Below are 21,820 nucleotides of genomic sequence, written 5' to 3' on the forward strand. Positions count from 1 at the left end.
GGCTAATGACTTTATGAGAAACCAAGAAATCACAAAACAAAACCAAAAGGATGAAAAAAATGGAAGAGAATGTGAAATATCTCATTGGAAAAACAACTGACCTAGAAAATAGATCCAGGAGAGACAATTTTAAAAAGAGCCTAGACATCATCTTTCATGATATTATCAAGGAAAACTGCCCTGATATTCTACAACCAGGGGATGAAATAAATATTGAAAGAATCCACCAATCACCTCCTGAAACAGATCCAAAAAGAGAAACTCCTAGAAACATTGGGGCCAAATTCCAGAATTCCCTGGTCAAGGAGAAAATATTGCAAGCAGCTAGAAAGAAACAATTCAAGTACTGTGGAAATGCAATCAGAATAATACAAGATCTAGCAGCTTCTACATTAAGGGATTGAAGGGCATGGAATAGGATATTCCAGAATCAAAGGAACTAGGACTAAAACCAAGAATCATCTACCCAGCAAAACTGAGTACAATATGTCAGGGGAAAAGATGGTCTTTCAATGAAATAGAGGACTTTCAAGCATTTTTGATGAAAATACCAGAGCTGAAAAGAAAATCTGACTTTCAAACACAAGAATCAAGAGAAGCATGAAAAGGTAAACAGCAACGAGAAATCATAAGGGATTTACTAAAGTTCAACTGTTTACATTCTACATGGAAAGACAATATTTGTAACCCTTGAAACTTTTTTCAGTACCTGGGTAGTTGGTGGGATATGAGAGAGAGAGACAGAGACACAGAGAGATACACAGAGACACACAGAGACAGACAGAGACAGAGAGACACACAGACCGAGAGAGACACAGACCGAGAGAGACACAGACAGAGAGACACAGACAGAGAGACACAGACAGAGAGACACAGACAGAGAGACACACAGACAGACACACAGACAGAGAGACAGAGAGACAGAGAGACAGAGACAGAGAGACAGAGACAGAGAGCACAGGGTGAGTTGAATAGGAAGGGATCATATCTTAAAAAAATAAAATTAAGGGGTGAGAGGAATATATTGGGAGGAGAAAAGGAGAAATGGAATGGGACAAATTATCTCTCATAAAAGAGGCAAGAAAAAGACTTTTCAATGGAAGGGAAAAGGGGAGAGGTGAAAGGGAAAACGTGAAGCTTACTCTCATCACATTTGACTCAAGGAAGGAATAAAATGCACACTCATTTTGGTATGAAAACCTATCTTACAAAACAGGAAAGTGGGGGAGAAGGGGATAAGCAAGGTAGGGAGGAATGATGGAAGGGAGGGCAATGGGAGAAGGGAGCAATTAGAAGTCAGCACTCTTAGGGAGGGACAAGGTCAAAAGAGAGAATAGAAGAAATGGGGGGCAGGATAGGATGGAGGGAAATATAGTTAGTCTTACACAACATGACTATTATGGAAGTCATTTGCAAAACTACACATATATAGCCTATATTGAATTGCTTGCCTTCCCAGTGGGGATAGGTGGGGAGGGAGGAAGGAAGAGAAGTTGGAGCTCAAAGTTTTAGGAATAATTGTTGAATATTGTTCTTGCATACAACTGGGAAATAAAAAATACAGGTAATGGGGTATAGAAATTTATCTTGCTCTACAGGACAAAAGAGAAGATGGGGATAAGGGAAGGGAGGGATGTTAGAAGGGAGGGCAGATTGGTGGTAGGGGTAATTAGAATGCTCAGTGTTTTGGGGTGGAGAGAGGGGAGAGATGGGGAGAAAATTTGGAACTCAAAATTTTGTGGAAATGATTGTTGAAAACTTAAATAAATAAACTTAAAAAAGAAAGCACGACAAGGAATGCAAGGAACTGTATTTCTTGCTGTCAGGGTGCAGTTGCAGACGAACTCTAAATGTTCTCATGTACAAGAACACATTTCTTATTGAAAAGAGAGCATCTTTGCTGCCTTCTTGTTCATATTATACTGACAAGAAAAAGTACATAATAATGAAATACATTCCTTAGAACTATCAAGTAGAAACTTTGAGACTTCCGAGTCTTTTTAATACCAAAAGGGCTATGCTCCTGGATAGGAATATAATCTCCCCTTTTCCCTACCTGCAGAATCCTGGGATCAAATCAAGATAATTCACACCTAAGAAACAGAGTACAGAAGTCAGGGATTCCACTATCCTGGGTTCATTTAAGTTTCTCAAACAGGAGTTATCTCATCTTTGACAAACAGTCCAGTTTCATTTTTATGCTCAAAAGAAGAAAATGAAGATTGCACAAAGGTCCTGGGAATTTTCACAAGCCTTGGCCAAGGAAAGAAGGAACAACTTCATAGCCTCACCCCCTCATTCCCAGCTCTCCGATAATAGGTAACCCTGTAGAATGTCAAATTAAGCCTTTCTTCTGAACGAAACTCAAATTACCTCAAATCCTCAATGCCTTTGAAATTTTCCTTTCCCTGTGGTAACATGACTTTATTTGCTGACTACGCAGACCTTGCGGGGTCTCCCCAGCTATATTTTTAACATGGAATTTTCTACATTTAGACTTTCCACTATGGTATTCCTAAATCAGGGGGATCCGGACTGGCTGAGAAATCCGAGAGCTCAGCTGAACTGTGGGCAAAAGAGGTATTTTTAGCCGAGAGTAGAAGAGCTGAAGGTTCACATATCCTTTTTCTGCTTAGAATGAGAAGTACAAAAAGGTTGGCCCACGAAAATGGAATGCTCCATTTAAAAACTGACAATAAAACAAAACTTTGCACAAAGAAACAACCCAACACCCATTAGGCTGGCTCTTTGCGGGAGAACTCTTTCTAAGTACTCCACTCCAAGAGCAAAGGTGCGAGAAGCTGGAGGGCAGTGTCACGAGTTTTTCATATGCTAAGATACACCTATTCACCACTCTATGATCATAGATCTAGACTTGAAAGGGACCTAGAAGTCGTCTAGCCCAACTCCTGTTTTTTACAGACGAAGAAACTGAAGCCAGAGAAGTTAAGTGACTTGATCAATGTCACACAGGCAATACATGGTAGAGTTGGAATTTGAACCCAGGGTTTCTGACTGCAAAAACCAGTGTTCTTTCAGTTCCACTATGCTACTTCCCATCTGAATCACTTTTCTAGACTAGAAAAGTGATTCAGATTCTGGATAACTGCAATTGTGTTGTTCCATCTTCCCTCTACCCCCATCAATCTCCTCCATGTTAAACCTTGTTACACAGTTCATAAGGATTAGAGGACCATGATCAAAATCAAGTACTTACTAAGGATAGGTCTCAAACTTAATTTAAAGGAAAACATTCAAATATCTTTTAAACTTTTCCTAAATCAGTTACTATACAGTCACAATAGAGGCAGGTAGGTTCCTCAGTGCAGCAGTCTGGAGTCAGGAAGACTCATCTTCCCAAGTTCAAATCTGGCAGACACTTACTAGCTGTGTGACCCTGGGCAAGTCACTTAACTCTGTTTGCCTCAGTTTCTTCATCTGTAAAATGAGCTGGAGAAGAAAATACCGAACAACTCCAGTATCTTTACCAAGAAATCCCCAAATAGTGTCAAAAGAGTTGGCACAATTGAAATAATTGAACAAATATATTCACTAATGACATGAAAACTTGCTCCTACTGATTTTCAGGTATAATGGTAAGTCAGAACTGAATGTTTATTTGTTACTATTAAAGGCTGCAGATAAATCAAATACAGGAAACAAAAGTTATAATCATATAATTCTTAAAAAAAACAACTGGGTTAATGGATATTTGAGTTTTAACAGAGATGAATTTATAAAGTTATTGTGCTCATTATTAATGGTCTCCAAACTTTCTTAATTAACAAAGATGATTGAAACAAGTGAGTATCCCCTCCCACAATAATCTTTATATTGGACCACAGGGCATGACAGAGACAAAAAAAACCTAATTTTTAAATTGATTGAGGGGACTTTTTTGTTTTGTTTAAATCTCATTGAGAGATTGAAATGAGGGGATAAGAAAAATGCAGTTGTCAAACTGCCAGATCAATAGGAATTCTTATGACTTCCCCTTGGAAGAACAATTGACAAAACATTCCCAATGCCAGGCTGTAGCTGGTAATAAAGAAGCTTTACCTCAAAATCTATTTAAATCTTGACTATTTTAGGTCCCAGGTCTCTAGATGTGGCATCATAGATTAAAAGCTGGAAAGGGCCAAGGAGGTCAGCAAGTTCAGTATCTTCATTTTACAGATTCAGAAATTATTTCTGGGAGGACACACAGGTCCTCTAGCAAATAACTGAAGCTACGCTTCCTCCAGCAAGGCTCCTCGCCACATCTGACAATCCCAAATTCACCACACAAACAGGGTATGTAAGCAACAAACTAAGCAGAGTACATTAACATCTCTGATCACACACCCCACACCAGTGAAATGGATACAATTTTTCCCCCATTCAGATAAAAATTTTGATTGCGTATTCCATCAATATATGTTTGAGCACACTCCCAAAATGTATATATTAAGTTACATATGAATTACATACATGTATTACCGTGCTATTAATCATAGATGATGTAGAATTTACACCAAAATTTTTGTTGTTATTCTGTCGTTTCAGTTGTGTCTGACTCTTCATGACCTATTTTAGGAGTTTTCTTGACAAAGGACCTGGAGTGGTTTGCAGATCATTTTACAGATAAGGAAACTGAAGAAAACAGGGTAAAGTGACTTGCCCAGGGTCACACAGCTAGTAAGTGTCTGAAGTCAGATTTGAACTCACAAAGATGAGTATTCCTGATTCCAAGCCCAGTACTGCCCCAAAACAGCAAAAATAGAAAATTTGGCAAGAAGAGATAAAGAGGAAATAACATTTGATCCTAAAATCAATAGTCATGGGGCAGCTAGGTGGAACCGTGAATAAAGCATCAGCCCCAGAGTCAGGAGGATCTGAGTTCAAATCTGGTCTCAGACACTTGACACTTACTAGCTTTGCGACCTTGGGCAAATCACTTATTCTCAGTTGATTTGTCTTCCCCTCTCCAAAAAAAAAAAAAAAAAATAGTCACTGGAGTCTACTGAGGAGATAGGGTGTCGTGGTTACACCCAAGATCTAGGAAGATCATTTTGGCAGTTGTGTGGAGGGTGGAAGATAGATTGGATTGGAAAGACACTTGAGGTAAAGGGACCAATTTAAGAGTCTAATGTGGTAGCCGAGGTGGAAAGTGTAGACCTGAACGAGGGTAGTGGATGTGTCAGTAAAAAAGAGACATACGAGAGGAATATAGAGGTAGAAATAACAAAATATAATAACTAATGGAGGGAGGGTGAGGAGTCAAAGATACACTGGGGGCTGTGAACTTAGGTCACTGGAATAATGTTGGCACCATCTTTAGAAACAGAAATTTGAGAGATATAAGAGTGAGGGAAATGGAGATAATGAAATGTAATCTTGGGATCTATTACAGCCCATTCATACCTGCTTATCCTGTGCCAGAGGTGAAAGAGGGAGGGTCACAGCTCTAAAATGATGGAGGAGGAAGAAACAGACTATGGGGCATGATTTTTCTCAATGAAACCTGTGCAGGTTCTGGCTGCCCACGTAGTGTTTGGGTCATATGTGCCCTAAGGGGCCAACACTCAGCTCCTAAAGAGAGAGGAGGCAGAGTGAGGGAATTCTGGAGGATATGGGTAGAGATCACTGAGTTGGAGAAAAGCCTGAGTAAAGGTGATCTGATCTTTAATCCATCTTCTCACCCTCTGGTGGATCACAGCTCCCTTGGATCAGTTCCCACTTTAAAGACTACTGACTCCCCTCTATGACACTCTACCTCTGCATAGAGTTGGTAATCCACCTTTTTTTTTTTTTTTTTTTTTTTACAGAATTGTGATTTTTCACTCCTTTTGTAACTAATCACATAAAACTGTGCTTGAAAATTTCTAACAGGACCACACTAGAAACTGAACAGTGCATCAAGTGGTGGGGCCCTGGGGTGACAGTAATTTTTACCAGGGTTACCCCTAAAGCAGTTTCTTCCCCCCCCCCCCTCCCATCTATCCACAACATGAGAGACTTTCCCTTATCCTTAGGAATTCGTGTTCTCTAAAGGGAGACAAAGAAGAATCCAGGATATAACCAGTCCCAGTTTATGCAGCTCTCTGGTCACCTATAGGCACAAAAAGTCCCATCATGAGCATTCAGAGCCTCTCAGACTTCATGGATTCCTGAATACCATAGGTGTCCACTCTCCCTTCCCCAGGTCCTGCCCTGATGACCAGATAGAGGCTGGATCCAAAGATGCCAAGGGTCACTGTACTCTTTTGTATAACCTTGCTGGGTTATGGCAAAGTAAACCTTTTGTTTAGTGTTCAATGACTTATGAGGTCTCATTTCACCACAACATCACTGCATGAAGAGAGAGCTGCCCCCCCATGTCAGTCAGAAAGAAAATGCATAACTGGATCTCCTAATGTACATTTCTACCCTGCCGGCTAATTAACTGACAGTCCCAAATGTTCTATTTGGGATCAAAGGATCTTGGACATAAAACTGGAAGGAACCTAAGAACTCATCTGATCCAAGGTCTCCATACATATCAGGAACCAGAATACAGAGAGATTGTGATTTGCCAAGATCACACAGGAAATAAGTGGCAGAATCATGTCTCACCCCACATGGCTTCACTGAGGATCCAATATCCTTTTCACTGTTTGCTTCTCACGGAGACTGATCAGCACCACCTAAAAGCAATGACTGATAAAAAAGTACAAGACAGGATGACCAACAAAGGCATTGGCTGGCATGAATGAGCCCTGAAGGAATCCTTATTCCAGCACCACTCGGCTGGTCTGGACATGTATGAAGCATGATGCCAGCAGAGCATACACGCAGCTGTTGTAAGGTGAGCTGACAGAGTGATTGCCAGCCGGGTGGGAAGAGGAAACATTTTAAAGGCACAGCTTCAAGGATAGAGCAGACCTGAGGAAAACTGAGAAACAGACGTGGAAGAACAAACCAAATGAGCTGGCAACCAGAAAAGCTGGTCCCAATTTTAGAGAAGAGATGGGGCAAAGGTTACAGGGATAAGCTGGAGCTACAAACAGTGAAATAGGTTCAGGAAATAGCAGGTGTGACCTCAAACCAAAGGCAGCCTTAGTTACACATTTATTAGGCTAGTAACACTGTCCGTGGCTTCACTCTATAGACCCTCTACCAAAACTGAGGTTGCCCCAAAAGCAGATTCAGTGGAGTTCGGAAATAAAACAAGCTGCTCAGCTCCCATTGACTCAACTTCCATCTCAATTAATTGACAATCATTTCTTATACTCCTACTACATGACAAGAACTATATTCTCACACTCACTGGCAAGCATTTATTAAGCTCCAACTACATGATAATTATGCTCTCACATTAATCCTCTTCTCTATCAAAGGCCACACTATTCTCTAAGTCACCCTGGTTTGTAACCTTGGAGACATCCCCAAATCTTCATTTTGCCCTCATTTTCCCATATTCAATTAACTGCCAAGACATATGCATTCCACATCTCTCCCATCCATCTCACTCTTCCTATCCACAATCACCAACCTAGTCCCGATCCTTAACATCTCTCAGGTAGGTTACTATAATAGTCTCCTCTGCCTACCTGCTTCCAGTTTCTCTCTTTCTAATTATACTCCACATGATCACCAAATCATCTTAAGACTTAACAGTGGCACTTCTCCTGTCCTAAAACCTTCAGGGACTCCCCATAGTCTATATGATAAAATACAAAGCCCCTTGTTTGACATTAAGGCTCTCCACACTCTTGCACTCCCCAGTTCAATTTCATACCTTCCTCCCACAAACTCTGTGTTCTGGCCAAACTCAAGGACTAGCACTCTTTGTATTTGGTCTTCTATCTTTTGCCTTGGTGCATTTTGCCTAAGTCTGGTAGGCACGCCCTCCGCTCCTCTGGGCTCTCATAGTGCTTGTGTTCCTTCAAGTTTCTACTCAAGCTCTGCCTGCTCTCTGAAGCCTTCCCTAATTCTCCTCTGGCTTTCTCTCTTCATCAAATGTTTTGTGCAATACTCACTTGTGTTCACATTGTATCTCCTCTATAGAATGCAAACTTCTTGAGGCTAGGACTGTTTCATCTTTGTCTCTGTATTCCCAGCACCTTGCACAAACAAAAGTAGGTGCTTAGAAACTGTTTCCTAAATTTGTTTCATCTTCTCCATTCACTGCCACCACTCATATTCAAGCCTGTATCACCAATTCAAGTCAACAAGCATTTATTAAGTGCTTACTGTGTTCAGGGCACTGCACTAAGCTCTAAAGAACAAATAAAGACAAGCATAGACTCTACCCTCAAGGAGCTCACATGTGGGGAGAAACAGCATGTAAATAACTGTGTACGTACCAGGTATAAATAGGTGAAATTGGAAGAAATCTCAGAAAGTCACTAAAGTTGAAAAAAACTAGACCAGGAAAGAGCTCTTGAATAAGACAGAATTAGAGCTTCTGACTTGCAAGAAGAGGTGTAGATAAAAGAGAACTTTCTAGTAATGGAGGGGAGCTAGTGAAAATACACAGTCAGGAGACGGAGATGTTGTGCAGGAGGAGCAGAAAAGATGGCCAAGGTCAGAGCCCTGTGGGATACCCATTATTAGTAGGTGAATGAAGACCCAAAAAAGGAGACTAAAAGCCATCAGATAGGTGGGAGGGGAACCAGGAACGAGACCAGCATCATGGAAACTGGAGGGGCTGGACGCCGTACCATGGAGAGTTAAAAGCTGAGTAAGAAAAGAAGAAGAGGCACCTGTTGTGTACAGCCTTCTTAAGTTTAGCCACAAAAGGGAGATGATAGACTGAAAGAATCAAATGAAGATTTTTTTTTTAAAAGGAAACACGGGCATGTTTATAGGCAGTTGGGAAGCAGCCAGTAGACAGAGTAGCTAAGGGTAGTAGACACTGAAGCTAAGTGAGACAATAGGGATGATAGAGTGGGGCAATCTGCTGACGATGGGATAGAATGTGAACGTAGAGGGGTTGGCTTTGACAAGAAGGACCGCCCCATTAGGTGAGACAGGGGAGAAAGAGGAGATGGTGACTGGATCCAGGGGATTCGAGATGAGGAGGGGAAGGAAAGGGAGCTCTTGCTGAATGCCCTCAGACGTTTTTAGTAAACTATGAGACAAGGTTCTCAACTGAGAGACTGGGGAGGAGAGAAAGAAGCCACGTGAGACTTGAGAAATGAAAAGGTTTGGAAAAGTGACTGTGGTAAGATAGCAAATGGGTTATAAAAATACAAACGGATTGCCTTGTAGCAATGAGGGTTCAGCTGAGATTATGTAACAAATGTGTAGCACGCTGAGCGAGTGTGGCTTTCATTATTTTCTCTAGGTTTTGTTGTTGTTCAGTAGAAAGTAAGAATAACGCAGGAGAGGTCGGACTGATCCAAGGCCAAGGATACCCTAAGACAGGGAGAAACTGGACATTAATGAAAGAACAGAGATAAAAGGGCCAATCTGCTCAATAAAATCGGACAAATGAGATCAAGGTTCTATGTTAAACAGAGTCACCTCCTTGTGACAGACAGGAGGAGATGGCAGAGGAAGACATCTGAGTGAAATTAGATGAGTAAAAGGGGAAAAGAGAGCTCTTGGTGAGTGGCCTCAATGTTTTCAGTGAAATATGTGACAAGATTCTCTGCTTGTTGGGAGGTGGAGGAAAAGGATGCCAAAAACAGAAGATTTTAGAAGAGATGAAAATGTTTGGAAAACCTGCTGTGGGAGCGAGAGAGTGAATCAGCTAGAGAGGTATAAACAGCTTGCCTTGCTGCAGTCACCACCATGATGGAATATTGTAACTGCTTCTTTATTGGTCTCCCATTCCCCAGTGCCCACCTTCTACACTCCAGCCATCATGGAGCTACCACAATCATCTTCTTAATTTACAGGTCTTGCCATTTTACTCCTCTGCTCAGAAATCTCCACTTTGCCTCTATGATCAAATACAAACTCCTCAGAGTTGACATTTAAAGTTTTCCATACTCTGGCTCCAAACCCACCTTCCCAACCAAATTCCACATTCCTCCAAATTACATAAGCTGCTCCCTACATGTGACATAACAATTTTCCTTATGCATTTGAACCAACCTTCCCCCCATGTCTGAAATGGATCCCTGCCTCCTCACCTTCATCTTTCAGATTCCTCATTTTTCATACAAGATCAGCTGTCACATTCTCCCTCTATCCCTTCCTCATCCACACAACTGTTAGTACTCACCACTCCAAACTTGCCTGGAATACTTTGTCTTAATGATCCACTGCTTCCCCCTTTTTCAACCAGACCTATGGTTTTCATCATTGTGGGGAACTCTTGAGTGAGCAAACTCCTTCCATAATGCACATCAGCAGCTGTTCCTCAACTTAAGAGTCTCAGAGAAAATAGGCTGCATGAGAGCTATTATAGGCCAAGCCTAAAGCAGATTCAGGGTTTGAAAATCCAATAAGCATTCATGAAACATAAAAAGCACAATTAAAAAGCAATCTACAAAATGAGATTAAAACAGTCAATTAAAAAAGAACGTAGAGTTGAAAAGAAAAAAAATCTCATCTCCTCCTGCCAAATCACCCTGTTTGTTACAGAGGTTTTGTTTTCCTTTCTTTTTCAGGATGGGGAGGTGGGGGAGGGAGTATGTTGGGGAACAGCAGATTTTCATTGGTTGAAAAAATTTTTAATTTTTTAAAATAATCAGGCACAATATTCATTCCACATTTCATTGTTAAGACAGAAATTTCATGGAAACTAAACCCTGCCCCCCCCCTCAAAAAAATTCAACGCTATTGAGGGAGTTAAACTTTTTTAAAAATCCTAAGAATGAAATGGCTGTTTTCCGAACTTTTGAAGAATGGATATAAAAGGCAAGGCAAAAGGAATATACTAATGTTTAAAGGAAGTAGGGGCAGTATTTGTTATTTCTTATAACTGTAGTATGAGAGAAGTATGCAAAAATATGAAGAGGTTGGAGAGTAGGCATTAGATGAACCTGACTCTCACCTGAAACGGCCCATAAGGTTTGAATTCCCACACATACACAATCTGTTGTGGAAATGCATCAAACTCAACTGGAGAAAAAATCTGACAGAGGGGTAAAGATGGTAAGACTGAGCATAATACTAGAGAGGATAGGTTCCTAAGACCAACAAACTTTCTGATCCTAAAAGGGGAAGTGATAGGGTTGGGGTGCAGAATAAAGAAAATCAAGCAACTAGAATCTAAGGGGGGCTTAGATTACCTTAGACAACTGGGAAATGTTTGAAAAATCATGGTATGTTAATACAATTGAATGTTATTGCTCCATAAAAAAAAATGCCGAGAGAATTTTAAAGAATCTTGATTAATATGAACTGATGCAGAGTGAAACGAGCAGAACCGGAAGAACAACTTATATGAAGACAACAAGACTGTTATGAAAAACAACTTTAAAAGACTTAAGAATGTCGATCAGTATAATGACTACGTTACCCACCTGACGGGGTAATGGACACTGGGGGCAAAAAGTAACACATTTTTAAAATAAGATCCACTTTGTGGATTTATTTTGTTTGAATGATTTTTATACAATGCATTTTGTTCTCTTTTTAAATTGGAAAAGGTAGAATGCTATAGGATTATAGGAAAAAGATCATTAAAATAATTTCTAATGCACAGAAGGAAGTTCATAAGGAAACACAAACAAGGAGAGTTTTTAAAGTACAAATTTATTATGTACTGTTTTTAAAAATTAGAATTTATTATGTACTTTTTTAAAAAAGCAAATGGTGTGAAATGAAAATTCAAAGTTTCAAAGAAAATGGTCTTTTTGTTCTACAGTGAATGTAGAAATGTTCTTTTCTTTAGTGTTTAAATTCAAAATGTAAAAAAAAATTGAGAAAGCAGTACAACTCTCCCTCAAAAAAATGAGAAGGTTGACCTAGACAGCTTATGAGATCACTTGCAGTTCTAGATCTGACGTCATGTGATCCTATGATCATATGAACATGAACATGTCAGTAAACAAAAACACAAAGGGGCAGTGTATATGAAACCATGAACTTTGGTTCAGTTATTTTTTTCCCCAACGTGTCTTACTCTTCATTACCCCATTTGGGGTTTTCTGGGCAAACATACTGGAGCGGTTTGCTGTTTCCTTCTCCAATTCACTTTTCAGATGAGAAACCGAAGCAAACAAGGTTAAGCGACTGGCCCAGGGTCACACAGCTATTAAACGTCTGAGGACGGATTTGAGCTCAGAGTCCTTCTGTCTCCAGATCTGGCACTCTATCCACTTCACCACCTAGCTGCCCCTTGATTACAGTTGATTAAAATGTGTATTCAATTTAACATGATAGTGACAGGGGAAAAAATCCAATTCTCTTCCTATCCCCAAATTTCTGAACTTTAAACATTTAGTAAGAAATTAATGATCTAGACAATTATCCAGGCATTTGCCACAAATGATGGGGTCAAAGTTTGACCATATCTACCCCACAGAACTCAGTACTCAGTATAACAAAAGCAGTTATGCTGTGGAAAATCAAGGCTTTTTTGGTTGCACATTTAAAACAAAAGGTTCATGAGTATGAGATAAATGTTGAATTCAGCATACATTTATAACAACATTTCTAGACTCTTAATGTGTACAAAAATGAAAGAACCATCTCTGTTCTCAAGGGTGCTTACACATCCTAGTAGATGAGTTGACACATAACAAATAACTGTAATACATCATAGATATTAAAACTTTTGTCATGCTGCGCCACTTCAGAGAAACCAAAGATAGCTCTGTGTCAGTGATTGGACACTTTCCTAAGTTAAAACAGACTGTATTCACAGTGACATGGTGGGGGGCGGGTTTGAAATGGCCTTTTAAAAACCCTAAAATGTTAATACTTTCCAGAACACACTGCTCACATAACACGCAGATCACCTAACTCTGCATGAATAGCGTTTGTAAGTCTCTGATTTCTTTCTCCAATATCACCTCTTCTCATACTCCTTATTTGTCCTTTTCAGCTCTTCCTCTTCATAGGGTGAAAAGTGGTTCTGTGATCTCACTGATACAGAGAACACACACACACCCCTCCAGTGCTGGTTGCCACTTTCACCGTACCTGTCCTGTTACCAGTGGCCTGGAGCATTGCGACATTAAATGAGCAGCCAGGGTCATACAATCGGGATGTGTCAGAGTCAGGATGTGATCCCAGATTTCCCTCTGAGACCAGCTCTCTATCCATGACATCAGGCTACATCTCTTCATTTCATAGGCCCAAAGATATAAAGCTGGGATGGAATTTTACAAACTCCTTATTTTGTTTAAAAGGAAGTCAAAGAGAAACTGTGACTTGCCCAAGGTCACACTGATATTGGAACCCAGGTCCTCCAATTCCAACTACACTAGTCTATTTTTCTCATTCCTTGGGTAATTGGCCTGGGGAGAGAGAAAGATGAGGGAGGATGTGCATAGCTCCTGGCACCGCATCTTTCCAAATGGAGAGGCCAGGGAGCATGCTTCCAGGAGAATCACGGCAATATTAATAGGAAGTACCTTGCACAGAATATGGACAATGTACAGACATTCTGGTAGTGACTGGCTAAGCACACAATTGATCGGAGTGGGGTGAGGGGGTTGATTAGATAAGGAGGCGTTTAAAAGACCTTAGTCTCCCATCAATTTTCTTTGCATTCGCTAGATCTTAGAAGACAAAGCAACTCACTTATGGCATCCAGTGAGGCCATTTGGTAAGACCTGGGCTCTTCTCCCTTCACTCAGTTCTTAGCTTAGTTCATTCTTTTCTGCCCTAGGTGAAGTGAAGTGGAGTCTCTGACCTTGGAAGTTTTGGATAGTTGGGAAAGTGAATCACAGGAACCTAGGGGTTAGAGCCCACAGATTTGCTGCCAGCACAGCATCAATATGTTGAGGACCAATGAGGGACCTCCAAGAGTGACATTTTGACATCCAGACCAAAGTGAGTCATGACTCATCACCCAGCTGTTGTGTTGCATCTGGCTTTGGTAGGACAGATGCTAGGTAGAAACTGAGCCTACCCCACCACAGCCTGAGCTGGAATAGCAGGAAGTATATTCTCAAGGTATTGAGGATTTCTTCTTGCTATGTATTTGAAGTACATATCTCTTGGTAAGTGGAACGGTGGTGGCCACTATTCTGTAACAATGGGGGAACACAGCCAATGGCAGTTAAAGTTAATAGAGGTACTGAAAAGAGAATCCCACCCCTGTAGCTCCTCAAAGTAGACTATGGCCCTGAGAAGCAGGTACAACTCATCTGGTCCTGACAGAACAAGTCAGAACTTACTTGCTAGATGTGTTTCTCTTCGTAATAGCAATAGCACTTCTAACACAAAAACCATATTCCTTGGGTTACGTGGATTTGACATTGAGAGATGCCAGTTGGTCTGAACAAAACCTCAGTGTTTCCTAAATCTAATATAGATTCTAAACACAGTATTTGCAGTTCTATGAACAACTAAAACTTGCTCATTCCCACCAATGCCCTCCGATCTGGGTTCTTTAAAAAAAAAAAAAAGTAAGAATTTTGGCTTAATTTTTAAGATGACTAAGAAAACTTTTCTTGGACTATGTTCTCTGTAGTGTCATTGAAATTAACTTCTTCCTGAATTCATAACTGCAAAAGGTATAAAAGCAATTACAAGAGATAAAATGGGCAACTTTGGTTAAGTCAAACTGAAAAGGTTCTGCACAAAAAAGGAATGTGTTTAGAATAAGAAGGGAAACAATCAAATGGGAGGGGGATCTTTGTGGTAAATTTCTCTAAAAAGAGTTTTGAATCTAAGATATATATAAACATCTATATGTATGTTTAATATAGACATCCAAAAAACATGCCCCAACAGATAAGTGACCAAAGGACTTCAAACAACTCTTCAAAGAAGAACTGCAAAGTATTAACAATCATGTAAAGAAATGCTCCAAACCACTAATAACAGAATTGCAAAGCAACCCTGAGATTTCACCTCATACCCTGCAAACTGGCAAAAATGACAAAAGATGGGAACAGTCAATGTTGGGGCATGGGGGGAAAGATAAGTACACTAGTGCCTTGTTGGTGGAGCTTTGTATTAGTACCATTTTCCCATTGCAATGGAAAGCAATTTGGCATTATGCAAAGAAAGTGACTACAATGTCCATATCTTTTGACCCAGAGATTCTGCTGCTTGGCTTATACCCTACAGAGGTCATTGATAAGAACAAAGTTCCCAAGGCACACAGGATTTTAGTAGTTAACCAACATTTATATTTAAATTATATATTTATAATAATTATTTATATGATATTTACATAATTTATATAATGTTATATTCTATATTAATATTAAATATATTTATATTATGGTTGACCAATATTTATAACATAACTTTTTTGTGAGAGCAAAGAATTGGAAAAAAATAGAATAGCTAAATTAATTATGGTACTTGAATATAATGGAATATCACTGTGCATTTAGAAATGATAATTGTGAATGCAGAGAAGCATACAAAGATCTACATGAATTGATGCAAAGTAAACAGAGTTCAAAAAATACCAGATGATTACAATGTAAAAAGCAAGGAACTAGGAAAAAAATAATAAAAAGGCAATGTTGCAAAAATACCAAGAACAAGTATGGCTCAAAAGAAGAGATATGAACAGACACTGGCACCCCACTTGTTGCAGAGGCAAAAAGTCCACAGCTGTAGTAGGTTGCATATATTTTCAGCCTTTTCTGCTATGTTGATCAGTTACACTGATTTTTTTCCCCCTTCTTACTGTTTTTGTCTTTTAAAATATTATTTGATATTTGGGTCTGCTCTCTCAGAAGGGAAGAAATACTGGGGAAAACTTTTTTTTTAATTACATCAATAACAACTTGTTTTAAATTAAAAAAAAAAGTTAGTTTTCTTTATAAATTAGATTTTCTTTGCTCATCTGACAAAGTAAAATGAAGATGGGGCTTGTTTCAAGAATGCTTAACATATTCCTGGGCCTGTAACAGGCACTTATGTTTGACAGAAAAGAAAGTACCTCCTTAAGAAAGTGTCATTGCTTGGTGAACTCAAGAAAATTCAGAATTCATCTAACATAAAATGGATTCTTGATCTCTAAATACCAATTTCATTCTTCCACATAGTGAGGGTGCATTTGTTTTTGTAGAGGGTTGGGGAGAGGGGTAGAGAAGAAATATAGTGTTGCAGATAAAATGCTAGATTTAGGATGACCTGAGTTCAAATTCCACCAAAGATACTAGATTTGTGAGCCTGAACAAATCATTTTACTTCTCTGTTCCTCAATTTCCTCATCTGTAAAATGAGGGGTTTGGACTTGATAGCTTCTAAGAACTTTCTAGTTCTAAATCTAAAATCTATGACCAGGGTTGGGGAACCTGTGGCCTTCCACGCCGCATATGGCCCTCTAGGTCCTCAAGTGTGGCCCTTGACTGAGTCCAAACTTCACAGAACAAATCTGTGGGGTCACAAAATATGGCCTCGAGGCCGCAGGTTCCTCACCCCTATGACCTTAAGGAGAGAAAGGTAGAGCACTGAAAAGGAAGGTTGTCTTGGAATCAGAAAAGTAGAGTTCAAACCCCAGTTTTGCCATGCCCTCAGGAAAGTCATTGAAGTTCGGTAAAGAAAGAAGTTACATAATAACCTGACTCAATCAACTCTAAAATGCAAACTGGGAAGATGGGGGAGAGGATGAATAGTAGAAGATTAAGTGTACCAGCATCGTCCATTCTCTCCTAATAATGGATTTCGCTTTTAAAAATCTCTCTCTCCAGGAGTGTCTTTAACCAACAACAACAACAAAAAAATTCATCTGGGTTTCACAGTCAAACTTTCCTAAGATAGTTTAAGATAATTAGTGTAGAGAAAATACTCCCCGGTTTTATCTTGGCAGAGTTTTTACAACAAGCTTACATGGTAACAAGCTTTTCCAAATATTATTATTACTTAAGAAATTATCAGATTTTGGTTGGTTAGGAGTTATTACAAAATTAGTTTCTTGTTCCCTTCTTGCTATGTGGGCAAACCAGAGATTATGGCATTTGGGAGCTGAAAGGGCCCCTCTGAAATCATTTGGTCCAATCTTCTCAATTACAACTGAAGAAACAGAGGTAGAGAAAGTGAATTGCCTTCCCACGAGCCCTCACTAGTAGGTGATCAAGCCAGGACTGGCGCTGCGTTAGAGATGACATTTAAACTGTTAACTCCCAAAGGACTGGTACCTTACCCTCCTGCAAAAAAAGGAAGTCCCTTACACAGCTCCGAAGCGAGCCTTTAATAATCAGAAATGCAATATACTTTTTTTCCCCTGAGAAACCTATGCTAATTTTCCACGAAAAAAGAAACATGATCCGATCTTATGAGGACGATGCACTGGATTCTCGAGATTAAAAATTAAAGTCACTGTTTAAAAAGTCCTTGAATTCCAAGGACCTCAGCTAAGGTTTGGGCTCTTCAGAAATACGCACGCTAAAAAAAAAATAAAAATAAAATAAAAACCGTGACTTAGAACCCTCTGCTGCTTATTGGGGATTCCTTGCCAAGCTCTGCTCCCTGGTGCTCTAAGCTGCGCATTACTGCGTTAGAGCAACCAAAGGGAACCCAGATGCCCTCCTCTCTCCCCTTCCCCGCCCCGCTCCCGTGCCCAAGCTACTTGCGCTTCGCACTGTTTTCTCCCCCCAGAAGTTTCCCGTGTAAGGAGAGCGTTCTCCGAATAGTCTGGCAGCTACCCTTGTGTCTCCGACCCAGACTTGTCCGAGGTTTGCAAGCTGCCCGGGGAAAAGTGCGCAAGATGACTCTCAAAAAGCCGGTCATTCCCTATGCAACAAGTGCAAATATAGTCATCCGTCCGCACGGCACAAAGGGCCCAGAGCGGAGCTTTGCCTGAAGCTGAGGCAAAGGCCCGGGGAGGGAGAGGAGGGAAAGAAGGGGCAGTCATGGAGAGTCCAGGAAAGGAACCGCCGCCGGCAGGCAACCTGCAGAGTTTAAAGTGTTCCTTTTGGCCTAACCCGCCGCCCTTGCCCACAGTCTCTCTCTTCTCCATCCCTGACTCTCCACTCCAGCGCAAGTCGCAACCACACTTCTGGGAGTTCCCGTGCCGCAAACTCTCAGAACCTTCGGTGACAAAGCCTGGCCTCCTGCAGAAGTGAGGGTGGGCTCCCCGAAGTGGTGGAGATGCCGGACCCTGGAGAACCTTACCTGCGTCCCTGGCAGCGGCTGGTGGGGCAAAGCAGCTCACTGAGGGGACGGTGAGGACCTGGGAGGGTGACTGGCTGAGTTTTGCCCACCTTGGGAGAAGGGCAGAAGAGCTGGGTAAATCTGGGGCGGTGATAACTCCCCAGAGGCAACCTAGCCGGGAAATAGCTCAGTTCCAGACTCGCTCTTCTGAGGGCTCAAAGTATAAGTGTAGCCTTAAGAAAAAGAGTTTCCCACCCGGCACAAGTGAGGCCAATGAGATGAATGCTGGGACTGCCGGGCTCCAGGTACGCAAAAAACATGGGCTCATCTAGCCCGGACCCAGGCAGTCCCACCTTGGAAAGTAAAAGCCCTCGGGCTGAGCCAGGACACCCTGAAAGAGCAGGCTTCCACCCTAAGTGGGGAAAAAGGTGAAGACCGAAGTATCCCCGACTCCCTTCTCCCCAAGGTCCCCATCTCCTCCTGCCAAACCTCAAGATACCTTTCCTGTGTCCCCTCTGGACAGTGAGGAGAAAGCCAATTGGAAAGAGTGCCCAGCCAAGAGGAGAGAGATGCTAAGCACCTCGGGGAGATGGCGGACCAGCTCTGCTCATCCCCCAGAAACGACTGGGCAACCCCATCCGCAGGGTGTTTGGCTTGGGAGGTAGCGGCCCTTACCCGCTCAGGCTGGGCCAGGACTTGGCGGTAGCGCTCTTCTGCAGGCAGGGCAGGGAACTGTTTCATGGAGAACATGCTCCCTCGCGCGCACCTAAAGTGTCTCTTCACTTTTTCCTTCAGTCTCTTCCACCCCTCTCCAAGCCCCAGAAGAGGCAAACCAACCACTACTGCCTTATCTATCGCCTTCCAAAAGGCACGTGCCGAGCAGCCGGGGCCGGGGGGAGGAGGCTGCTCATTTTGTCTGATTCCCCCCCCCCCCCCCAACCTCCCAGCTGAGATACTCCTTTTTCTCCTCCCACTTTGAGCTCCACCTATAATGACTGAAAGAACAGTTCTCAAACTCCCCACCTCTTCTATAAAGACGGTATTCTCCACCGGCAGAAAGAAGTCTAAGAGCCTGTCCCCAAACCCCAGGGACAGCATCACAGTGCTGAAAGGGTGGAAGTTGAGGCTGAGAAGCCATGGAATGGGTAGTGTGTGGGTGGAGGAAAGAATTACTTTCTGCTCTATAAACTGTCCCTACCTACCCTTTTCTGCAATAACCCCCCACCCCCCACCCAGCCATTCCCAGCTAGTTGGAGCTTACTAGCTTAGGCAAATCAGCCAAGTAACGTCAGGCACCAGCGGTAACAGAGGCAATTAGAAGCAGAGCATTTTCAAACCAGAGGGATTAACTCCTTGCTGCGCTTTAGGGCATGATTAGCATCAGGTTTGAGCAGCCTCACCGGTGTAATAGCTAGTCTAACCCATCTTTTTCAGTGGTTCTGCCTGGATCCCGGTTACTACTGTATAAAATCCCACTCGGACTCTCTCAACTTGTAAAAACAAATTTTTGCGGCAATGTAGTAACTTCGCTGAGAAGTATCCATTACCCAATTTCCTGTAATTCCCAAATTTGGTGACTCTGCAGTCACCAAATTTCCTTCTCTTCCTAATCTAAAGAACATTGGAGTTCAGCTTCTCAGCACTGCTTCTGAAGCCTGTCTCGCGATGTGCCCACATAAGTGCGGGTGTGTAATTATTTCAATCATTAAATGATTGTTTGCCTTGACATTGATACTGGAGGTTTCAAGATGTGGTCCTGAATTTGATTTTAAGGGTCAGAGATTTACAGTAATGAGAAAGAAGCTAGAGTTAAGTTTTCTACAAAACCAGTGCCATCAAAATACAAAAGGTGCTAAAAATAAAAACTAAAACAACATACATTTTATTAAGAATGCCTTCTATGGGCCAGGCACTGTGCTAGCCAGGTGCAACGTAAAAATAAAAGGAACTTAAATGGAACTGGCTGAAACAAATTGTTTATTGCATAGGTGGCAAGTGGATAGGGTGCTAGAGTTGGAGTCGGGAAAACCTGAGTTCAAATTTGACCTCAGACACAAACGATTTGTGTAACTCTGGGCAAGTCCCTTAAGTGCTGTAGCACCTGCCTCGAGGGTTGTTGTGGGAATAGAATGATGTGTTTCGCAAACCCAAGGTACTGTCTAAATGCTAGCTATTATTGTTATAAAATAGTCATAATTGGGGGCAACTGATCAAGAATGATCAAGAAAGGCTTCACATAGAAGGTAGAAAATTTTGAGAGGTTCACGGAGAGCTTTCCAAGCATGCCAATACAAAAGCAGAAACTAGGGAGATGAGGTGGTATGAGGCGACCATCTCATGGGCATCCCAGCTTAGTTGTTTGTTCGACCTTAAGGCAAGTTACTTAACCTCAGTATCCTAATTCTTTAAACTGGTGTGAGATGGTCTCTAAGGTTTCTTTCAGTCCTCTATGTAGGATCCTATGAATTCAATGAATTTACAACTGTTGAGCAGGCTTTCTGTTTTATTGTTTTTTTTCACCTTGTCTTCCACTTTCTGCCCCCTGGTGGAGGCGGTTAAGAAAGTCCTGAAATGATCTTAAACTGAGGCCAGAATTCTTGAATGTTTTGTATTTTTTGTTGTTGAGGAGAAGGTATAGAAAAGACAATTTACCCTCTGAATAATTAACGATAGAAAAGACTTGCCAAAGTAAGCTTTCATCAGATCTCTTTAAAAATAACAAAAATGAAAAATAATACAATATTCTTCTGAGCATTAATCTCTATTAGTTGATATCTTAAAATTTAAATTTAAAAAAATCCTTAACTTTTACTCAACAAAATGCATTGAAACATAGAAAATTAGGGCTGGGAGGCACCTTAGAGATCATCCTAGTACCCTTTCATTTTACAAATGAGGGAGCTAAAGCCAAGAAAGGTGAAATGAAAAAGGTCACATAAAGAGGGGGTTAAAACTCTAATTTCCTGGCTCTCAGTTCCATTAGGTGTCGAAAACGCAGTAGCAAGTGAAGTAGAATATATTTCTCTTTGTATGATTTCACTCAGATACACATACACACACACAGCAGGTATTTATGGAAAATGAGGTTAAAAATTTTTTACAACAAACCTTTGCAATGTAGCAAACACACTCTTGAAAAACATCCCATTTCTATGTCGTATTTCCTCTATGATAAAAATTATATAAATTCTTTTAAAACTCCCTTACTTTGCATATATCAAGGTCCTGGCCACCTAGAGATTATTAACCAAAAACAAAACCAAAAAGCCAAATGTGAGTAAGTTTATGGAAAAATGTGGTATTAACTCAAAGTTCACTGAGGACATTCTGTGAAGAAAAAGTAAAATAAAACAGGATAATTTATAGAAACTCAGAATTGTTAAACTAAGTTTTATTCTCATATCTGATCCACCTGTATACTTAAACCAACAACCTGGCACAATCATAAGATTTAGGACTGAATATTAAGTATTCAGTCCAAATTTAGCACAGTATTATATTGGGTAAGTAGTACAATCCCCATTTTAAAGAGGGAGGAGCAAAGTAAAATTTTAAGAGGTTAAGGGAAGGCTTCAGAGAGGAGGTAACACTCGGAAGGGGACGAGTATACAGAAAACCAAACCACCAATGGAATAATAATTAAAATTCAAGAACTTTAAGTAGGCAAGAT

General features: G+C 40.9%; 1 protein-coding gene across 2 annotated transcripts in view; it reads right to left on the reverse strand.

Moving 5' to 3' along the window:
* The window catches only part of CORIN (corin, serine peptidase), a 240,980-nt gene extending 221,928 nt beyond the window's left edge, over positions 1-19,052 (reverse strand). The window contains exon 1 of one of the 2 annotated variants that reach the window (XM_072620690.1): positions 18,826-19,052. In XM_072620690.1, coding sequence (XP_072476791.1) covers positions 18,826-18,900 — 75 coding nt within the window. In that variant the 5' untranslated portion in view covers positions 18,901-19,052. The remainder of the gene's footprint in view (positions 1-18,825) is intronic. The other variant, XM_072620689.1, reaches the window with a different exon arrangement.
* Positions 19,053-21,820: the final 2,768 nt, after the last annotated feature.

This window comes from Notamacropus eugenii, chromosome 6 (assembly GCF_028372415.1).
Source record: "Notamacropus eugenii isolate mMacEug1 chromosome 6, mMacEug1.pri_v2, whole genome shotgun sequence".
Classification (NCBI taxonomy): Eukaryota; Metazoa; Chordata; class Mammalia; order Diprotodontia; family Macropodidae; genus Notamacropus; species Notamacropus eugenii.